This window comes from Cavia porcellus, unplaced genomic scaffold (assembly GCF_034190915.1).
Source record: "Cavia porcellus strain 051 isolate PalLab524CR breed Dunkin Hartley unplaced genomic scaffold, mCavPor4.1 scaffold_21, whole genome shotgun sequence".
Lineage (NCBI taxonomy): Eukaryota > Metazoa > Chordata > Mammalia > Rodentia > Caviidae > Cavia > Cavia porcellus.
Genome location: NW_026947504.1, coordinates 10,317,183 through 10,336,999, shown reverse-complemented (window position 1 = coordinate 10,336,999; position 19,817 = coordinate 10,317,183). Strand labels below are relative to the sequence as shown.

Here is a 19,817-nt window from a genome sequence, read left to right as displayed (position 1 = left end):
TCTTAATAAAAACAAATAAACATAGCTGAGCTGCTAAAAAATATAGTCACTGCAAATCACCAGTGGTAATGGAAGTCCAGCAATGAATAAGTCTCCAGGAACAAATATTGCTTCTGCTTCTGAACAACAGAAGAGTTCACAGAATATGATCCATTTTTTTAAAAAAAAGAATTTTGCTAACAATAGTCTCCTACCACCCCCAAGCTAAGTTTTTCTCTGATTGTCACCATACTACAATGTCTACATGAAATGCTGAACTCAAGCAAGTACCCAAACAGAATAAATACACCTGAGTTAGACAACAGAAAAAGAGACAGAAATTCATAGAAGAGAAACCTCTTCATTAGAGGTATCTCTCACAGTCAAATGCTGGCAGCAGAAATGGTGCTTGTCAGGTTTAAGGCAGACCAAGATACTGAAGACTTCATTCTAGTGAATTAAATGCTATCCCTAAAAAGATATGTCTAGGTTCTAACCCTTAGAACCTGTGAATGTGGACAAAACCAGATCAGACCCAGAAAGAGAAAAGTCAGTCAGCGCCTCCCAAGATGAGCCATGCTGGCACTGGAAGGAGCCAACCAACAAGCCAGCTAGCCAGCTTTTCAGTAAGCCATGCAGGCCATGTGGGAACCAAGAAGAGAAATGTCAGGTGGCACTGATGAGCCATCCCAACACCCCCACCCCATTCCTCTGTAAGCAACTGGCTGGTTGGGAGGACAGGTGGAGTTGATAGTGACTGAGGTACCAAAAGCAAACGAATGTTTATATTGTTTGACTCTGTGGTTCGGGGGCCAGTAGTTTGAGCATCTATAGGGAGGATAACATTATGCAGTGTAGCAATTATGGGGGATTTCCTTCTATCTTGTTTTTGAAATCCAATATTGTTCTTACTCTTTTGTTTTGCTCCAATTAATTGTTTTGTATATTCAACATTGTTTTAATTGGTTTTATTCTGTTTGCTTTTGGTTTGATTTTGCTATATCTGATGGAATGGACAACTATCGTGAAGATAACAAAATATACTATGGTAATCATTATCCTACTTTGAAGTTCTGTACCAATATCACCTTTTTGTCTTGATTTGATATATTGTTTTATTTTGTAGGGTTTTATTATCTTTAAAATGAAAATAAATGAATAAACAAAAGAAACTGTGAATGTATCTTAATATAATTAAGGACCTCAAGATAAAACCACCCTGAATTACCAGCGCTAAACTCAAAAGCAAGCATCTTTATTAAAGACAGAAGAGACAGACTAAGAGAAAGCCACCTGAAGACAGAGGAGAGACTGGAGTGAGGCAGCAAGCCAAGAAGCACCAGTGTGGCTGATGGAAAAGCCCATGACACCAGCAGTGTGTGGCTGGCTTCCCTCCTTCTCCTCCCTTTGCTCACTGTGCTCCCACCACCACTAGGTTTACCTTGTGGCTGCTCTCTGGGCTGCCACAATAGGAAGTGCAGGTGGCATGGTGGCTGTCAGGCATGGTGCCTCTCCCTCAACTCCTTCCATCAGGCATGGAAGAACCTGTCCCATTATTAACAACCCCAACTTCTCCAAATCCCAACAAGCTGGATTTGAAACAATCAGTAGACTGAGATCTGAAAGCCTGAGTTTAGACCAATCAGGTCCAATCAGCAGGCTCAAACTTGAACCAATCAGCAGGTCTGCATCTGGATTAATCGCAGGCTTACAGCTTCTATATAAGTAGCACTCCTCTCACATTTTTTTCTGGTTGGTTTAGGCAGGCCCCCTCTGGTGTACTGACTCCTCTGTGCTACAGCCCTGGTCCAATTCAAATAAAGCTTCATTCCAATGGTCCTCTAAATCTGCTCCTGATTTATTTCTCAGATAGTATGAGCTTGGAAGGTCCTGTAAATCTAAGAATCCTGAATAATGTAGACAAAGTGGTAACTTTAAAAGAGAGAGCTATAAACACTAGAGGCTGATAGCTCTGAGGAGCTCCAGAGACCAGAAGTCGATGAATGTCAACAACAACAGAGAGCAGCAACCAGAAGAGTCAACAGACCACGCCCAGGACAAGCCAGCACTGAAAGGAGGCAGTGCAAGCAGTGGCAGCAGCAGCCAGCATCCAGCACAGTCAAACAACAGTGTCTGACACCAGCCTGCAAACGGCAGTGAAGGGCAGCAGGAGAGACCAAGTAACCAGCAGTCAACAGACAGCATTCAACATTAACTGGGGTCGCTTAGAGCATCAGGGCCACTTGCAGAGCTGCACTTTGCCGGTGCATGATTTTTATCTGAATGAGCAAAAGAGCCGTTAACTGATTAGTGACACCAGAAACCACTGGAAGCTGGAAGGGGCACAAAAGGATTCTTCCCTGAAGCCTTCAGAGGAAACATGATCCTGCCAATACCTCAGTTTAGGACTTCTGGCTTCCAGTACCATGACAGAACACATTTCTATTATTGTAAGTTACCCAATTTGTAGCAATTTATTATGGTAGTTCTAAGTAACTAATACACACACTATATTTCAAACATGTATTTCTTTCATTGTTTGTCCACCTCCAGTCCAACAGATGTGGAAAAACTTCCTAAATGAACACTCAGGGTAACATGGGAAGCTCCTGAGAGGCCAGATCATAACTGGTTGGTTCGTCAGCAGATTGGATGTGGGCCTCACAGAGGGGCCCATGAGGCAGACAAGAGCCTAAAGACTGACACACCTAGTCCTGGCAGTAATCAAGCCCTGGAAGCTAGATGATTAGATCAGAACCAGGGCCAGATCCCAAACTCGTCTTCCTCCAGCTACTTCCTGGGATGCTCAGAAGTGCTAGAGCCCACATGAACAACACAAGATGGTGCTTCCCTTCTCATTTTACATATCCACTTCCTTAATGGTCAAACACAATAGTTATCTATGTCCCAAATGTCCAGTACCATAAAAACCACTTCACAAGCAATTTGCTTCATGCACAACTGGTGTGGGTGCAAGACGGGTTCTCCCACACAGCTGTCATCCTTCCACAGGACTCATTTCCAAGCATCCTTCTCTTCCAGTAACTCAGCTGACCATCTCTGTGGTCTACATTTGTTTGAGCTCATCTCTAATCTCAATAATTCTGCATCATAGTATAGGTAGATTTACAGACCTTTCATTACCATGAGGTAGACTTCATTGGTCCATGACTGAGACAAGGCACTATTGCTGGCAATGTGTTGTTTTGATAATGATAACAAGAAAAAAAACATGCAGATGGCAGAAGATTACATGAAGGATTTCTCATTTAAACTGAGACTAGAAACTAAAAGGATTAGTATTGTTCAGATAAAAGAAAATGCAATGTAGCTTCTACATTACTTTCTTACAAGCAAACTTCAAGAGATCCTAAAGTATTCCTTTCAAATTATTTTTAAAAAAACCTAGTCTAAGTGTTGTGACAGTCACAAGAAGGAAAGCACTAATTAAAAGGAAGTAAATATTATTAGTATCAATCCAAGAGGAAAACTCAGGTGTGAGCTGAAACCCCCCTTAAACATAGGTGCTTCCTCTCCCTGCCTCCAGTTCTCGGCTGTCACAACCTCTTTCTCTCCAGCTTCCCCCCGCCACACCTACCTCAAAGTCTGCCTTCTCTATAACGCATCTGAAATTGAAATACCATTGTATTTTTTTCTCTGAGCAGGCTCAAAATGCAGGCAGACAGCAAACAAATGCACTTCAGAGTGAAATATTCCAAAGTCCTCTTCAACTCACAAGTGGGCCCAGGAGAAACAATAATGCCATTACTTTACTGGGTATTAAGAACAGAGAGCTCTCTTCAAATATTTACTCTCATGAAACAACCAGGCAATTTATCAGCAAACCACCAGCCAATTTATGGACAAGAAGCCACAGAGCTCTCTGACAAGCAAATAAATGTTATACACTTTTCTCCTGCAAACGTCTTGCATGCCACTTCAGATGGCTCACATACATTACCACTAAACTTCTTTCCTTATCTATCCACAGATACCAGAATGAAAAGCTCTGGTTCTCCAGATCAGTGGAATTCAATCAAGTTCCAGCTCTCGCCCCTTCTCTTCACCTTCAAACCTGCCCTTTGTATCTCTTTCCTCTGCTGCTCCTATTTCTCCTTACATTCCAAAGAAAACAGACAAAGGGAGGTAAGTAACAATATTGACTGATAAACAAAACTGTCCACATTGATCTTAACATTCAAATCTGACCCTGCTAGGGCAATACTGGCCTAAATCACAGAACAGCAAAAGAGCAATATTCATTATAATTTAGGGCTTAAAGAAATAATACTGGCAAAAATGAAGCTTACTGGGATAAGCAAGAATGGCATAGCTCCAGCCCTGAGAATGTTCATAAAGAGAAATTTACCATGCTCTGGCTTCTGAGCCCTCCACAACAGAAACCAGGACACCGCACAGCCTAAGTACCTGCCCAACACTTCAACTCTAGAAATTAAATTAAAATTAAATTAAAACCTTGGTAGGCATTTTCTTTTCTTTTCTTTCTTTCTTTTTTTTGGGGGGGGGGGTACCAGGGATCGAACTCATGACTTTGCGCTTGCCAGGGAGGTCCTTGTGCCGCCGAGCTAAATCTCCAAACCGATAGGCTATTTCTATGATTGCTTAATGTATGGTCACCATATAGACACAAAGTTAACAGAACTGTCTGACATGACAAAACTGGCCTAACAACTTCAAAATCATATTTCAAATTTTTAATCCTGATATTTGTTAAATATTATTATTTTTACTGTCTTAGTTTACATTGCCTTTTACATTTTGTTACAAAGAAAAAAGCTACATCGTACTCAGATTTTTCTGAATCTTTCAATTTCAACGGACTAACAATTGCCTCAAAGGCAATCAGGTAGTCAGCATAAAGTCAGCATAGACTTTATTACACTCTCTACATAATGATGTGTGATACATACATATGTACATACATACATACTCACACAGAGTATATGCTATATACAGGTGTACATAAAATCTAAAAGTCTCTAGGATTCACTGTTATTGGGACAACTAATCTTTGTGGAACTCATATGAAACAACGTGTTACCTCCTCAAATTTAATGAGTACTATTAGCCTCCCCTTGTAAGAGCTGGATTAAACTCTTCAGCATGGCCCCAAGGGTGCTGGTGTTCAGTTTCTTTTATAACATGGCAACATGAACACCAGAAGTCAGTGCTCTAAGCGCAATTATATTTTCACAAATTCAAGAAAGAATGATTTTCATAAATTCATCCAATTCAACCAAAGAATCTTCATAAATTCAACCAATGGCAAGAAATTTAAAAAGCACATTATACCCAACACAGATTCGTGACTATATTTATATTATATGTGCATATGTGCGCGTGCACACACACACACACACCCTAATTTTACTATCGGTACTGAAGACAGCATTGCATACTCCTCAACCAGTCCCTGATCCTTCATCCTGCTATGCCTTCTGGCCTGGAAACCCTTCTGGTGCATCTGATGCCTGTTACAAACCAACAGTCACTAAGAACTAGAGAACGAAGCAAGTCTGAGACTGAAAAGAGAAACATACCTTTAGTTTCCCTCCCCCTTCTACTTATTCTTTCAAAATAATACACTGAGCATGGATTCTCGATTCATATGCTTAATGATCTTGTATTTTACATGAAATGATCATTATTTTAGGTACTAGTCACACAGTAAAGAACAAAAAAAGTCTAGAACTTTGCCTTTACGATTTCTACTTACATGGCCTAGCAATGACTAAAACTGAAAACATTCAACAAATGAACTCAATATGGGTCTAGATAAGCAATCCTGCTTGACTTATGCCTCCAAGTTAATTCAAATAAGCAATGAGTCCTTATTATATTTCACAAGCCTTCAAATATACATATGTATTGTGATATATATATATATATATATATATATGTATATAATATATCATTACTGTATATGAAGGACACAGTCAAGGTCTGAGCTCAGTAAGTCAGCATCTTCTGGGACAAAAACATCCAGAGGTATGAATGAGGTGGAGAAATAACAAAAACAAGATGTTATTCATCCAAATGTCTGCCTGCCACCACCATCAATGACCACAGGAGAAAGATGACAGTCATCTCAGCATAGTGGTTCCAAGAGAGAAAGTTAAAAAGTACTCCAATATCTATTTCACTGGTATGCATCACCACCACTACTAACACCAACCTAAAAAACTGCACATCAATTTCCTCGAGAATATTGATGATATTCTTAGCCTGAATGAGATAAAGCTTTTCAGATTTACGGTGAGAACAAAACTAATGAGTTAATAATTGCAGAAAAGGATATTTCCACCCGAGGAGATGCTAGTCTTCCTACTCTTTCTCTCTTTTACTGTTAAAAGTTAAGAAGAGGGCAGTGAGTAGGGAAACTTCGATTTTCTGGGCACTGGGACGAGACCACACCTGGTACGGAGCCACAGCAGCTGCCGGGGCTTCCTGCAGCCATGGTCCGTGGCTCTGCCTTTGGCCATGACCACTGGGCTGCATGTCTACACCGAATTGTGGATAACTCAGAGGGAAGATTTTTTTAAACCACACCAGAAAATGACTTTGCTTTTAGGATGTGTTTATTTGTTCTGGTATTTTCTTCCAGGGTCACAGGGCAGGAATTTTTGGAAAACAACTAAGAAGAATGTGGTAACACTGGCATCCTGAGCCCTTCTGACTTAACCATGGTGGAGCCCAAATCAGCAAATTCAAACATAATTTTTCAAAAATGCTTATCTTATTCCACACCTCACCACAAAGCAAACAACCTAATTCACAGACTTCCTAATACTCAAAATGCCTCCAGGTCTTTCTGTCAACATATTTTTTAATACCTTTGGGGGAGGGGATGGGGAGTCATTAACAACTTTTATCCACTTTTTGCTTTTAGAATACCAGAGAAAGCTATACAAATGGACCAAAGGTCCAACTCAATCATTTTTCACACGAACAAACTCACTCTTAAAAGATTTTTTTAATCAACTGCCTTCCCCACAAGAAGGGAAAAAAAAATCCTGAAGCTAATCCAACCATAACCTGCACTTCCACAAATCATTGCTGCACTGCCTGAAGGAGCTCCAACAGTCACTGTGCTACGACTAGAGATGAGCAGCTGCCATGTGGAGTATTTATGACAATCATATTATGGCCTAAGAATCTCTAAGCCAATAACTCAGTAAAGAGAATAAAACAGCAAATGGCACAAGGAAAAACACATGACGTGAACAGAGAGGATAAAAGACAAAATATTCAAAAGAAAGAGATGTATTCAGGAATGCAGTTGGTTAAAAGAAATAACCTCAAACATTCTATAGCATGGTAATATAACTATGGTTGGCAATAACTGAGAATTGCAAAATAACTAATAGAGAGAATTTTGCATGTTCCCAACACAAAGAAGTGATATATGTCTCAGGTGATAGATATGCCAGTTCCATTGATCTGATAATCAGGCATTGTATGCATGTACTGAAATATAGCACTGTAATTCAACAGTATGTACATTTACAGATGGTAAATTAAAAAGGAAAATACAATTTAAAACACAGAAATAGATATATTATAAGGAAAGCTACAGGCCTAAAATTGAACATGTGCCGGAGAATCTTTGAAAGAAGAAAAAACATTAAGTGGTTGAATTGTGGAATGGTATGAATTATTACCTAAAAGGAGAGAGAAAAGTGACAAACACACCCCAAATGTACTCCATAATGGGAACAAAGATAGGATGTTCAACTATATGGACATCCACTGATGGTAACACTCCATTTAAAAAGCCAAGCCAATGTGTGAACCTCGACTGGGCACTGAACCAGAAAAAATAAATAAAATTTAAATATAAATATATTTATATGTATGTGTGTGCATATATATACATATGCCAAAGTATTATATATATATATATATATATATATATAAAATGGGATAACTGGCAAAATTTGAAATATATAAAATATATAATAATACATTATCAATGTTAATTTCCTGGTTTCATAATTGTACTGTGGTTATGTAAGACATTAATGCTAGGTTATCTGGGTGAAGGATGTTTGAGAATTCTTTGTAATATGTTTGAAGCATTTTTGTAACTCTGAAATGATTTCAAAACAAAAAGTCACATTTTTTCAATGAGCTTTCTGCAAACACACAGACACAGAGCCTCAGATAAATTCTTGACTTGCCAAGATGTCATCTCCCAGAAACAGGAAACAAAAGAGGGAACTCTTAACTTGGTCTTAATTCTGACTGAAGTGAACATTAACTGGGGATAGAAAAGTTTCAGAGTTACAGCCTTGCTCATGCAACCTCTTCAGAGGGGGCTGGGCAGTAGTTAACACAGGATACAAAATGGAGGAAGGGAGTAGAGAAAGGAAAAAGAATACAAAGTGGAACAAAGCACACTGGGCATAAGGTTAGTGAAATACAGACCAGTCCAGACAATGACTGTCTTCTAGGAGAGGTACAGAGAATAGCAGGCATCTTCCACTGCTGCTTGAGATGGAACTGCAGGTGGAAGGGCCAACGGAGCACACGTCCCAGCCGGCTGGAGGACCACAGCCACGCCAGGGTACACGTGGGACTCACAGCATAGGCAGGGGTTAGATAGGAGGGTTTTGGGGTTCTCTGAACAAGGATAGATTGTTTCCTACTGGGGAGATGCGAGGACCTTGGAAACACCTGGGGACATTCAACACTGCTGACTGCTGTCAGAGAAGAGAGGTGCAGGAAATCCACAGGCTGCCTTCTAAAGCAAGCAGCCAGGTGGGCCAGGCCAGGATGGCCCCAATCAGAGGTGAAAAGTGCACAGCTGGAACATCCTCCATTACGCACCATCCTAACCTGACCAGTGGGCCGGGCTGCTAGAAAACAAGAGAGGCCCGAAAGAACAAACTGGAAAAGTCCTACCAGTTAAGAAAAGATCACTAGAAAAAGTTAGGGTGGTACCTTGAACTATTGAAAGCAACTGAGAAAAATATTGAATATAACCTCAAGAAAAGAAAAACCGAAAAAGAAATTAGTAATATTTTATATAGCATGAAGGCACAGTTCCAAGCATTTCAACATACATTTTGTGTGGAAAAAAGAAGAACTATGAATGACCAATAAACACAAGAAAGGTTTTCAATCTCATTAGTAAATTAAGAAATGCAAATGATAGCACAATACAATGTCTATCAGACTGATACACATATACATAAAAACCAAGACTATGCAATGTCAAAGTTACAGGGAAAATAGGTGCCTTTGTAAGTGGCTAAAATTTTTGATGGAGAGAATACTTTGGCAATATCTGTTAAAATATTAATCTAGCAATCAATCTAGCAATTCAACAGAGTATGTATCCCACAGGGAAAAATGCTCAAATAGGTAAACGATGAAATTTATAAAAAGATTTCCATTCCATCACTGTTTGTAATGAAGGAAAGAAAAGCTGAAAACAATCTAATGTTAAAGGTTTCAGGTTTATTAATGTTATTAAACTAAAGGTTAATAATAAAGTTATGTCAAAAATTCTACAAAACAATTTACTTCTCTATTTCATGGCCAACGGACAGAAAAAGCTGTGGAAGGATATGCACAACATTTTTAAGTAGAAGGAGAGACTTCTCCCAGAGTTTATAGCTAGGATAGGGATGGAAGACTCTCCAAATCTAAGCATGACGATGTAAGTGTAGCTAATGCAAATCGCACAGGAAAAAATCAGAGACATCTAAAAGAATAAATGTGACTCAGAGATGACTCCATTGTGTCTGTTACTTAATAACAAAATTGACACATGCCGACTGTGAAAAACTCAAACAACTCAAAAATGAAGGCTCAAAGTTCATCTCATAACTAATCCTACTCTTCAAAGGTTAAGCTAAACTAATAAAGACAAAAATAATGTCCAAAGGTTAAAAGAGAACATGTAATCCAGTTTTAACTATGAGGGGCCAGTGGCATGAAGTCAATAATGACCTGAAGTTTGTAGAAAATGCTAAATTCTGCCAAAAGGGCTTCTGTGCTATATTCAGACCCCAAAAACGAGCAACGTAATGAAAATAGTAAATAATAGGGACTTCCTAATAGCCGTAAGGACAGGTGAATATTATGATCTGAATGTCTGTGCTTCCCCAAAATTTATTATAATTGATGTATAAGGAGGCAGGACCTTTAGCAATGATTACTTCATTAGTTTTCACATGTACTCATTTGTGTTTGTGTAGAACTGTATAGAAGTTATTCACAAACTTCAATCTTCTTTCACAGAGTCACCACAACCATGACACAGAACTGTGCCATCACCAAAATGGTGCTCTCCACCCCTACTGTCCCTGTCCCCTGGAAATCATTACTTTATTCTCCATTTCTGTAACTGTCATTTCAAAGGTTATAAAATGGAAACATGTATTATACATTCTTTTCAGATTGGCTTTTTTAAACTTGGTGTAATACCCTTGAAATTTACCCAGTTGGTGTATAAATAGTTTATTTCTTTCTATGGATGTATCAGGTTATTTAACCATTTGTCCACAGAAGGATATATGCAGTGTTCCCAGTTTGGGGCTATTATGAATAAAGCTGGTACAAAAATGTGTCCACAGGTTTCATTTCTCTGGGACAAATGCCCCAGAGCAACTGCTGTGTCATATGATAAGTTCATATTAAATTTTATTAGAACCTGCCAAGTGACTTTCTGAAGTGGCGGTATTATTTTACATTCCTACCAGCAGGGTATAAGTGGATCCAGTTTCTCTGAAACCTCACCATCACTATATATTTTCACTATTTTTTAATTTTAGCTAATCTGATATGTTTGGAGAGATAGCTCATTGTGGTTTCAGTCTGCACTTCCTAATGACTAAGGATATTGATTTCACACGCTTTTTGTCAACTGCATGTTCTTGCTGTAAAATGGATAAAATGTCTTTTATCCATTTCATATTGGATGCTTGCCTTTAATTGTTTTAAGAGTCCTTTATCAGATATATGTTTTGCAAAATATTTCTTTCACTCTACAGATTATCTTTTTCATCTTTTAACAAATGTTTCTTACCCAGAGCACAAGTTTTTAATTTTTCTGAAGAAAAATGTATTCATCTCTAAGTTTTATGGGTCATGTTCATGACATTGTATCTATAAATTCTTCGCATGACCCTACATTCCAGCAATTTTCTCTTATACGTCTTTCTAAAAGTTTTATATTTCACATTTAAAGCTGTGATATGTTTTGAATTAATTTTTGTTAAGATATGAGCTTTAGGTCAAGGTTCTTTGGAGGGGGGCTATAAAGATTCATTATTCTAACGAATACCATTTGCTTAGAAAAAAAGAACTCTTCACTCTTGCAGTTCTACCTAAAATCAGTTGGGCATATCTGTGTGTTTATCTCGGATTCTTTGTTCTATTTCATCCTCCTGTCTTGATTACTGTAACCATAAAAGAAACCTCAAAATAGGATAGAATGAGTATTCCCATTTCATACTTTTTTCAAAGTTGTTTTAGCTATTTTAGTTTCTGTATCTTTATACATAAATTTTAGAATAAGCTTATCTATGTATACAAAAAATCTTGCTGAGGTTTTGATAGGAATTTCATTAAACCTATAGATCTGGAAAGAACTGACATTTTTACAATTTATGGATTCTTCCAATCCATGAATACAATGTCTATTTATTTAGAATTTCATCTGCATTCTATAATTTTTAGCATATAATGAGATTTATACCTAAGCATTTCATTTTGGGAATTAGTGACTATAAATAGTGTTATATTTTCAACTTTGATAACCATATGTTTATGGTGAAGTGCAGTCGTATCCATTTATTTACATATTGTTCCTGTGCTTCTGAGCCACCACAACAAAGTTAAATAGCTACACCAGTCACCACATGGCCCATAAAGCCTAGAATACTACCTAGCCAGTTTCAGAGTTTGTTGGCCGCAGTTCTTAATAGTAAGATGTAAAGCCTGGGATAGTTAGGAATCACCTCATCACTACATGGAAGGAAGATATTGGAAAGTGAAGCCAGCACAAAAAAAAAAAAAAAAAAAAGAAAGAAAGAAACCAACTCCAAATATTATATAAGTTACCACATTTTGACCCTAGTATTTTTTTTTCAGTTACATAACCCGATAAACCCAGTTTTTTCTCAAGAAAGTTTGAACTGGATTTCCTTCATGTCAAAAAAAATTATACAGATTTGCTACACAGATAAAATCCTTAATGCTCAATGTAACACCATGACTGTAATTTCTTCCTCCAATTTGTCTATCGATACCATAGAAGGCATTCATTGTTTTCTAGACTAGAATGTAATTGTGTACTAAAAACTGATTTATGCAAGTTAATTAAAATGTTTAAAAATCAACTGATTTGGAGTTCATTTAGTTTTGTTTCCCCTAACCAATCATCCTAAGGTGTTACTGAACAAGGAAAAAGCAAAAGGAGTAGAAACTAAAACTAACTTTTAACAATCAATAATCTGTCACAGGACAGCTGAGATAAAAGCACAAAAACATAAGGAAACTGCTCTAAAACCAGCTAGAGAAAGAATTAAAGAAAGTCAAAACTCCCAAGGGAACAGATGTAACTAATTAGGGAGATACTGATTAACACTGGAGCAACTAACTGCTTACTGGGCATATATTTCCAGCAATGTTCCCTAGACGTTATCAGCAATGGGAGAGCAAATTATACCTAGTGTTACTGTCGGCTATGCCGTCATCATTTGCCTGTTTTTATCTGCCTCTTTCGGAAACTAAAAAGCACTTGGTGGTATGGTTTGCAATGTGACCTGTATGTTCCTGTGAGGAAGTAATTTTGTAACATGGGTAGACATAGAATTGCTTCGTGCTCAAAGTTGTTTTAATATGTATATTCTGAAGCAAGCAGATTTTTTTTCAACGGTGCACTTTCTATCCACAAAGGCCAGATGTCAATCTATAGGAAAACTGAAGTGGTTAGTAAGAGCTCAGTTAGACACAGAGAACAGATACCAAGCGGTAGTGAGGGGCAGAAGAGAAAACTTAAAATGGAGTTAATGAAGCAGTTTTAGAACTCCAGCAATTGGGGGGAAATGGTAGCAGGACTTTTTAACCCATACCAAGAATAAATAGCATATCATGATGAGGTTCTTCACCCTCCCTTATGTGTTTGAAAGATCATTCTGGAGAGTGACAGGAAGTATGCAAAAAAAAAATGGTGCAAGAATTCTTATACAGTGAGCTGACAATGTATCTCTACTAAAGCTGAATAACAAATACATCTAGGGACAAACATGAGATCAAATTCTGTGTGTGCCACAATGGTGAAAATTACCCCATTCACTGCATCCTTTTTCTCCTTGTGCTGGGTAGTGGCAGGGCCACACTGCCTAAGGGCACTCCTAGCACACACAGATGCACACTAAAGTGCTTAAACTAATGGTAGATTATGCCAGCAAACATGAAGACTTTCCAGAAGATGCTAATGCAGACCTCTGGTACCACACAACAGTTGTGCCCCCAAAGCAGATCTTTCTAAAAGCAGAAATGTTCACCTGCTTTTGAGAAAATCTCTACAGGTAGCAACATATTCAGAAAAATGTCTTACGTTTTAGTCCAGGAGAATTAAGATTAAATAATGTTTCATTATAGTTTAGCCAAGGGCACTTAAGTCTTTAAAGAGTTCTTTAAAACTTGCTCTATATTAAATGTTATGCGAACAGTACTTATTTGTCTACAGTTTGCTGGCTGAATCAAGTGCTTCATTTACGTGGAACACAGCTGAGGAGAAAAGTACATTCATTGCCAGATGACTTCACCAGGTTGGGCTGAGAAAGAGACCCACACACGAACCCAGATCATCTACACTGGACATACGCAGTCCTACACTGGTGGAGGTCAGGGCCTGCTTTTCCTTGCATAGATGCCCTATTTGATAGTGCTTTTGTCAGCATCAGTTATTGGCTTCCTGGCCCGGTAGATTCTTTCTATAATTTATTGGTGAGACACAACTAGACAGTGAAGTACTTTCAGAATTTCTATAACCTTGAGATTCATTGAACACTAGGGTTGAGATCCTTAGCACCAAGATAAAAAGACTGTTTTGGGACTTTCCCCAGGGGTCTCATGTGGGTTTTTACATGCCACAAGACGTAGAAAAACCACAAGATTGCATCACCCTGCAGAGGCCAGCAACTCGAAATGAGAACACAGATCATATCACCAGGCTTACCTCCTTCCACTGACCTTGACAATGTCCTTCTGCTTATAATGAGCGATAAGTCACTATGGAGAGAGGAGACTAAACTAGAAGGCAATGATAAGTCATGCTACATAACCTGTATATGCTTTTATAATTCTTTATCCCATTAAAATGGGATAATGTCTTTATCCCATTAAAAAACAATATTCTGTACCCTGCTTCACGAAGTCATTGTACGGCCAATAAACAAAACTCAGTCAGCCAGAGTGGATTCTGCCTCATTTAAAAAACCTAGGGGTATTACACCTGCCTTTTCAAAAGGCAAACTTGGTTTAACATGCAAAACTTCTGCCTTAGGATTAAGAGGTGCAAGTTCAGGAACTACATATACATGATAATAATAGCAATGGTATTAGGAGCAAGAGGAGTAACACAAACATCAATTTAGGAATAAAACACTACCAATGGTACTGGTCTCAAAGACTAAGGTTTTAGTGCAACAGCAAAAATTATTGTACTCAGGAATCAACAAACAGCTCAGGATCTTTATTCTTGCTCTACTTCCCTGAATTGTTACTTACAGGCTCCCGGCCATCCATGGCTTCCATCCAGAGCCTCCGGTCCTCTTCTGACAATGCCTGCATAGTGATAACCCCTGGCCTGCGGAGAAAGGAAGGACATGGACATGAACCCAGTGCCATAGGGAGTGAAACTGACAAAGGTAAACCGCAAAGAAATACCCAATCAACAGTGTGAGAGGTCGCTGAAGTCATTTGGCTTTTCTAAGCCAGCTTCCTGTTTCAGAAAGCAAAGCCTCCTTTAAAAGGGCTCCAAATCCCACTCCCCAAGCGAACCGCCCATAGAGAGGCAAGAAACACAGAAGACACAGGTAAGGAACTCAGAGGAGTAATGTGATTCCTTTAGATGCTGCTCATTCCTTAAATTTTACTCATCTCCATTCTCCAGAAGACTCACACAGCGGTTACTCACAGGAGAAATGCCATAAGTACCTACTGTGAATTGAGTTACTGAACTCAGGAAGAAAAAAAAAAAAGACGGAGAATCAGCTAAGCTAGAGGCCTTTGGTTTCCCTAATATCTAGTTCATTGCTTCTAAACTGCTTTTAACAGGGAGAAGTTTTACGGAGTTAATCAGCTTTGTAATTATGATTATACTGAGTATATAGAGTTTTTTTTAAGTGAATACTTATCATATCAAGGGGTAAGCACTTTATGGGCACTTGGTCTTTTCACTCTGACTAAAAATCTACTTGCTCTTTACAACTAAACATAAACCCTCCAGAAAGTAAACACATAATATCAACTGGTATGTGTGGATTGCCCATTATGAACAGTAATCCACAAGAAAAGAAAAATGGTCACTGTGCCACAAAAGTAACCTCAGGAAAAGGTCATACACTGATCAAAGCAGGCATTCTTTATTTAAGGTCCACAGATAGATCCCACATTGTTCATAAACCACTTCCCCTTCAAATATAAGTGTGGTTTTCTGGTAAAATAATTCAAACTGTCCATATTTTCAAAGAGGACTGCAACCTTTAAAATGTCAAGAATTTTAACTGTCTAATTTATAGTTTTTAAAACTCCAAAAGGTAAGAAGAGATCTATGAGTGAGAACTAAAATCTACTCGCCATCAAATCCACAAATCCTGCTGAGGATTCTGAACAATACTAGAACTACAGAAACCTGCTTATTCTTACCCACCTGCAATCCCTATGCCTGGCTGGTTTCCGTAGTTCTAAGACAAGTCTGTTTGTCCTGAACCTATTTTAAATACTACAGCTGCATCTTTTCATTGATCATCTCTCAACATAACCTAAGGAAAAACATTTTCAAAGATGCAAACATGTACATTAGCAGGGCTGGGGATATAAGACAGTCAGGTGGGGGCTCGGACAGAAGAGTGCCCAAGCGTGATATGGGAGGCTGTGGGTGCGTGGGGAGTGTGTGGGGAGGGAGGGGCATTATGAAGGGCACGCGGCACTGAAATCACAACACAAAGAAGGCTCCAAAGATGGGATAACTCCTTTCTCCAAAAGTATCTGCAATGGCTCTCTCTCCTCTTTTCAAAAATTCTTCTAATCAAATTCAAATGCCCATTTCCCATCATCCGTCCATGAAGTGTGCTACATTCCCTGTGTGTGTGCTCACAGCCATGGCTCCACAAAACTAGATTGGCTTGGGGGAAAGCATCATGTTACTTTTAAACAAATAGCTTTGAAACTACAGGCTACTGTAAAACCAGTCACTGAGCCTGGATTTTGGTTATTCAACATCTTGTACCTCTGTACCTGCTTCAAATCAGGTAACTAATTAAAATGGAGATCCCCAACTCAGCCTTACTGAATCTGAACTTCTTGGCAGGATCTTAAGCAGCTCACCAGATAATTCTTAAGCAGAGTTAAGTCTGAGGCCCATGTCCTGGCTGCTTGCTGAGTCTCTCTTCTTTCCTGGTGCCCTTACCCTGGCAGCAAGTTGCCCTCCTCTCCACCCTGGGGTCATGGAGCCAACATGTCTCCAGTTCATTTGCTCTAGGAACAGTCTGAGCGCAAGAGTTGCCTCAATACCAGGCTCTCTAGGCCTCGCAGATGTCACGTCAACTTCATGGCACACTGTGTGAAATTTTCACCCAGAGCCACAAAGAGGAAGTTCAGACAAACTCGGAGAGTGTGAAGGGTAGGCCTCTTGGCCTCAGTAACTGGGAAAGTCAAGAGGATCTGTTTTTATTTCAAGAAAACATACCAAAATATAAATTTTTTTCCACAAGTGGTCTTGTTCTCTTTTAAGGGGAGAGTGTGGTGGAGGGGTGGCAGATGGTGGATGAAGCAGATTTAACACACTTAGTTTTATCCTTGTCCCAGGTTCATATAATCTCTTCCTCTCCCTCATGTACATACCTTTGGATATAGTACCATTCTTTCCAGGCATCTAGAAAACACTCATTTATTCTCCTTTCTCACAAATGAGATCACTATTATACAAATCCACGTCCACGTGAATTTCCTAGTACCAAGGTGAACGGGTCGACAGTATTTTGAAATTAAGCAACAACCCTTTTTTTGGTATTTCTCTTCCCTAGGCCTCTACCAATCACCATCCTTCAAAACAAAATAAACAAGCAAAACCTCCAATGGCCCTATACTTTCCATACAAGTTCCTGTAAGACAACATACTTTCAGATCTTCTCCTGCTGTTGGTTTAGTTTACACCTGAGATGCACATTTTTTTTCACAGCAAAAACTATGGGGCAGGCACAGGTGTAGAATGAGGAAGGGAAATATAAAACAATGCAGGAGAAATAGAGTACATGATCGGAGCTCTTTCTAGCTCTACACAGAACTGTTACCCTATTAGACACTATAATAAAAGAACAACAGCAATAGGCCACTACCATGTACCAGACACCGTGTCTAGCAAGTTATAGAGTCAGGACGTGAGCACAAGAAATCCATCTCTTAACCCTTGTGCAAAACAGCACAGCAACTGTGAAGGTCTCACAGTTCTCAGGAGCTCATGTTGACCAGCCAAGACCTCTAGTGTCAAAACTAACCAATTACTCCTGCAATAACTTAATGAGCCCTCGCAAAGGATCAAATGAGATGGAAGGACAGATAGCTCTATAAAGCTAAAGCCGTTCATAAATATGAAAGCTCAGAACACCACTGTGAGTGACCATGGCCAATCCAAAAAACAGGAATTCATATCATAAACACATATCAATTTTTTTAAAAAAGGACCCATCAGCACCCAATGTGACTGAGGCTCATATCTTCTTCAGAAGTGGTTCTTCAAATTTTTCTACCTCAAAAATATTCAAGACGTGTAAAGGCAATGAGTTTTTTTTAATTCCTAAGAACATTAAAAAAGTACTAATCATAAAGAAAAAAACATTGATAATTTGAACTTCACCAAAATGAGTTGTACTCATCAAAGGATAATATTAAACTGGACATAATGGCCCATATCTGTAATCCTAGCACTCTGGGAGGCTGAGCTAGGAGAACTGCAGGTTCAAACCTAGCCTACAAAACTCTTCAACTAAGTGAGATCCTGTCTCAAAATAAAAAGGAAAATAAAAAAGAGCTAAGGATGTAGTTTAGTGTAAAGGCCCTAGGTTTAATCCCCCTTACCCTACACATACACACCAACATTAAAACGAAAAGGAAAATGAAAGTGAGAGAAGATATTTCTAATAAATACATCCTCCAAAACTCACATCCAAAATATGTGAGGAATGCCTACAAATAAGTAGCGGAAAAAATGAACAATCCAACTCAATCAAAGACTTACTATGGACTTCATAAAAGAGGACATTCAAAAGGCTACCAAGCATAAGAAACAGAAAACCAAACTGTTATTCATTAGGGAAATATAATTAAAACTACAATGAGACACAACAAATACTCTCCTGAGTATTTGAATGTACAGGATTAATAAGACCACCATACCAACTAGTACAAGAATGCAGAGCAACTGGAACCTATAGATCGCTGGTGGAAGAATAAATTGATAAAACCACTTTGGCAGTATCAACTAGAACTAAATATGTGACCTAGCAATTCTACCTCTCATGTATCGTTAAGCTTATGTCCACCAAATAGTACACTCTAGAATGTTTGCAGCTTTATTCATAATTACCCCAAACTGCAGCAACAACAAAAACATCTATTAGTAAGAGAATAAAATACTGAATATTTACACAACAGAACACCATTGAAAAGCAAAAAGAACTACCTCCTTCCATATACAACCTCAACATGAATGAATCTCACGGACAATGAGGAAAAGAGGTCAGATACGAAAGATTACAAACTGTATGGTTCCAGTATATACGATGTTCAAATACCTGGAAAACACCATGGTGGCAGAAGTCAGAAGAATGGCTGTGTTGGGGGAAGGATAAGGGTGAAGGTTGGGAGGACATAAAGGAAACTTCTGGGGTGATAGATGTTCTATATAAATCTGGATGGTTTACACAGGCACATGAGTGTATAAAGTCATTAAAATATACACGATATTTATGCATTCTATTATGATTACATCTCAGTTTAAAAAATTGTTTTAAATACTCAAGAGATATGACTGCTCACCAGTAACTTGGCCTTACTAGTTATCCTAACTCTAGTACTTTCCAGCTGTGTGGCCCTGGTGGACAAGCAACTGAGCTTCTCAATGCTACTTTTAATGGTCTGCATTTTTAAGGAGAGCAGCGTAGAGCAGTTCAATTACTTGTGGGACAGATTATTAGGGTTAAACTCAGGGCATGCTATGAAAGTTAAATGAGAAGTGTATCCACCTTTTTGAAGTCTCAGACACAGAGCTAATACTCTAAAAATCTGTCATTATCACAGGGGCATATGGGAGGTAGAGAAGTTGGTGAGTATTGAGTAGGGTCAAAACTATGTCTGTGAATTATCTTAAAAAGAAAAGAAACAACCCACAAATCCTGCTGATATGTAGGGTGCCATCATCAATACACTCACACACAGTAATGAAAATCACACCTCTACCACAAAGCACCCACCTGAGGGCTGAAGCAACATACCAGCTCTGCTTCATGACCATTTTCTTTTTCCTACTTAGTAATCATCAAAGTTGCCCTTATGAACTAATGTCTGGTGAATGGTAG

The 19,817-nt window shown here is 38.7% G+C and overlaps 1 protein-coding gene across 6 annotated transcripts in view; it reads right to left on the bottom strand.

Annotated features, from left to right (window-relative positions):
• Positions 1-19,817, bottom strand: part of Arhgap26 (Rho GTPase activating protein 26) — a 410,930-nt gene that overhangs the window by 242,147 nt on the left and 148,966 nt on the right. For all 6 annotated transcript variants that reach the window (XM_003477293.4, XM_023560545.2, XM_003477294.4 and 3 more), the window contains exon 11: positions 14,749-14,827. In XM_003477293.4, coding sequence (XP_003477341.1) covers positions 14,749-14,827 — 79 coding nt within the window. The remainder of the gene's footprint in view (positions 1-14,748; positions 14,828-19,817) is intronic.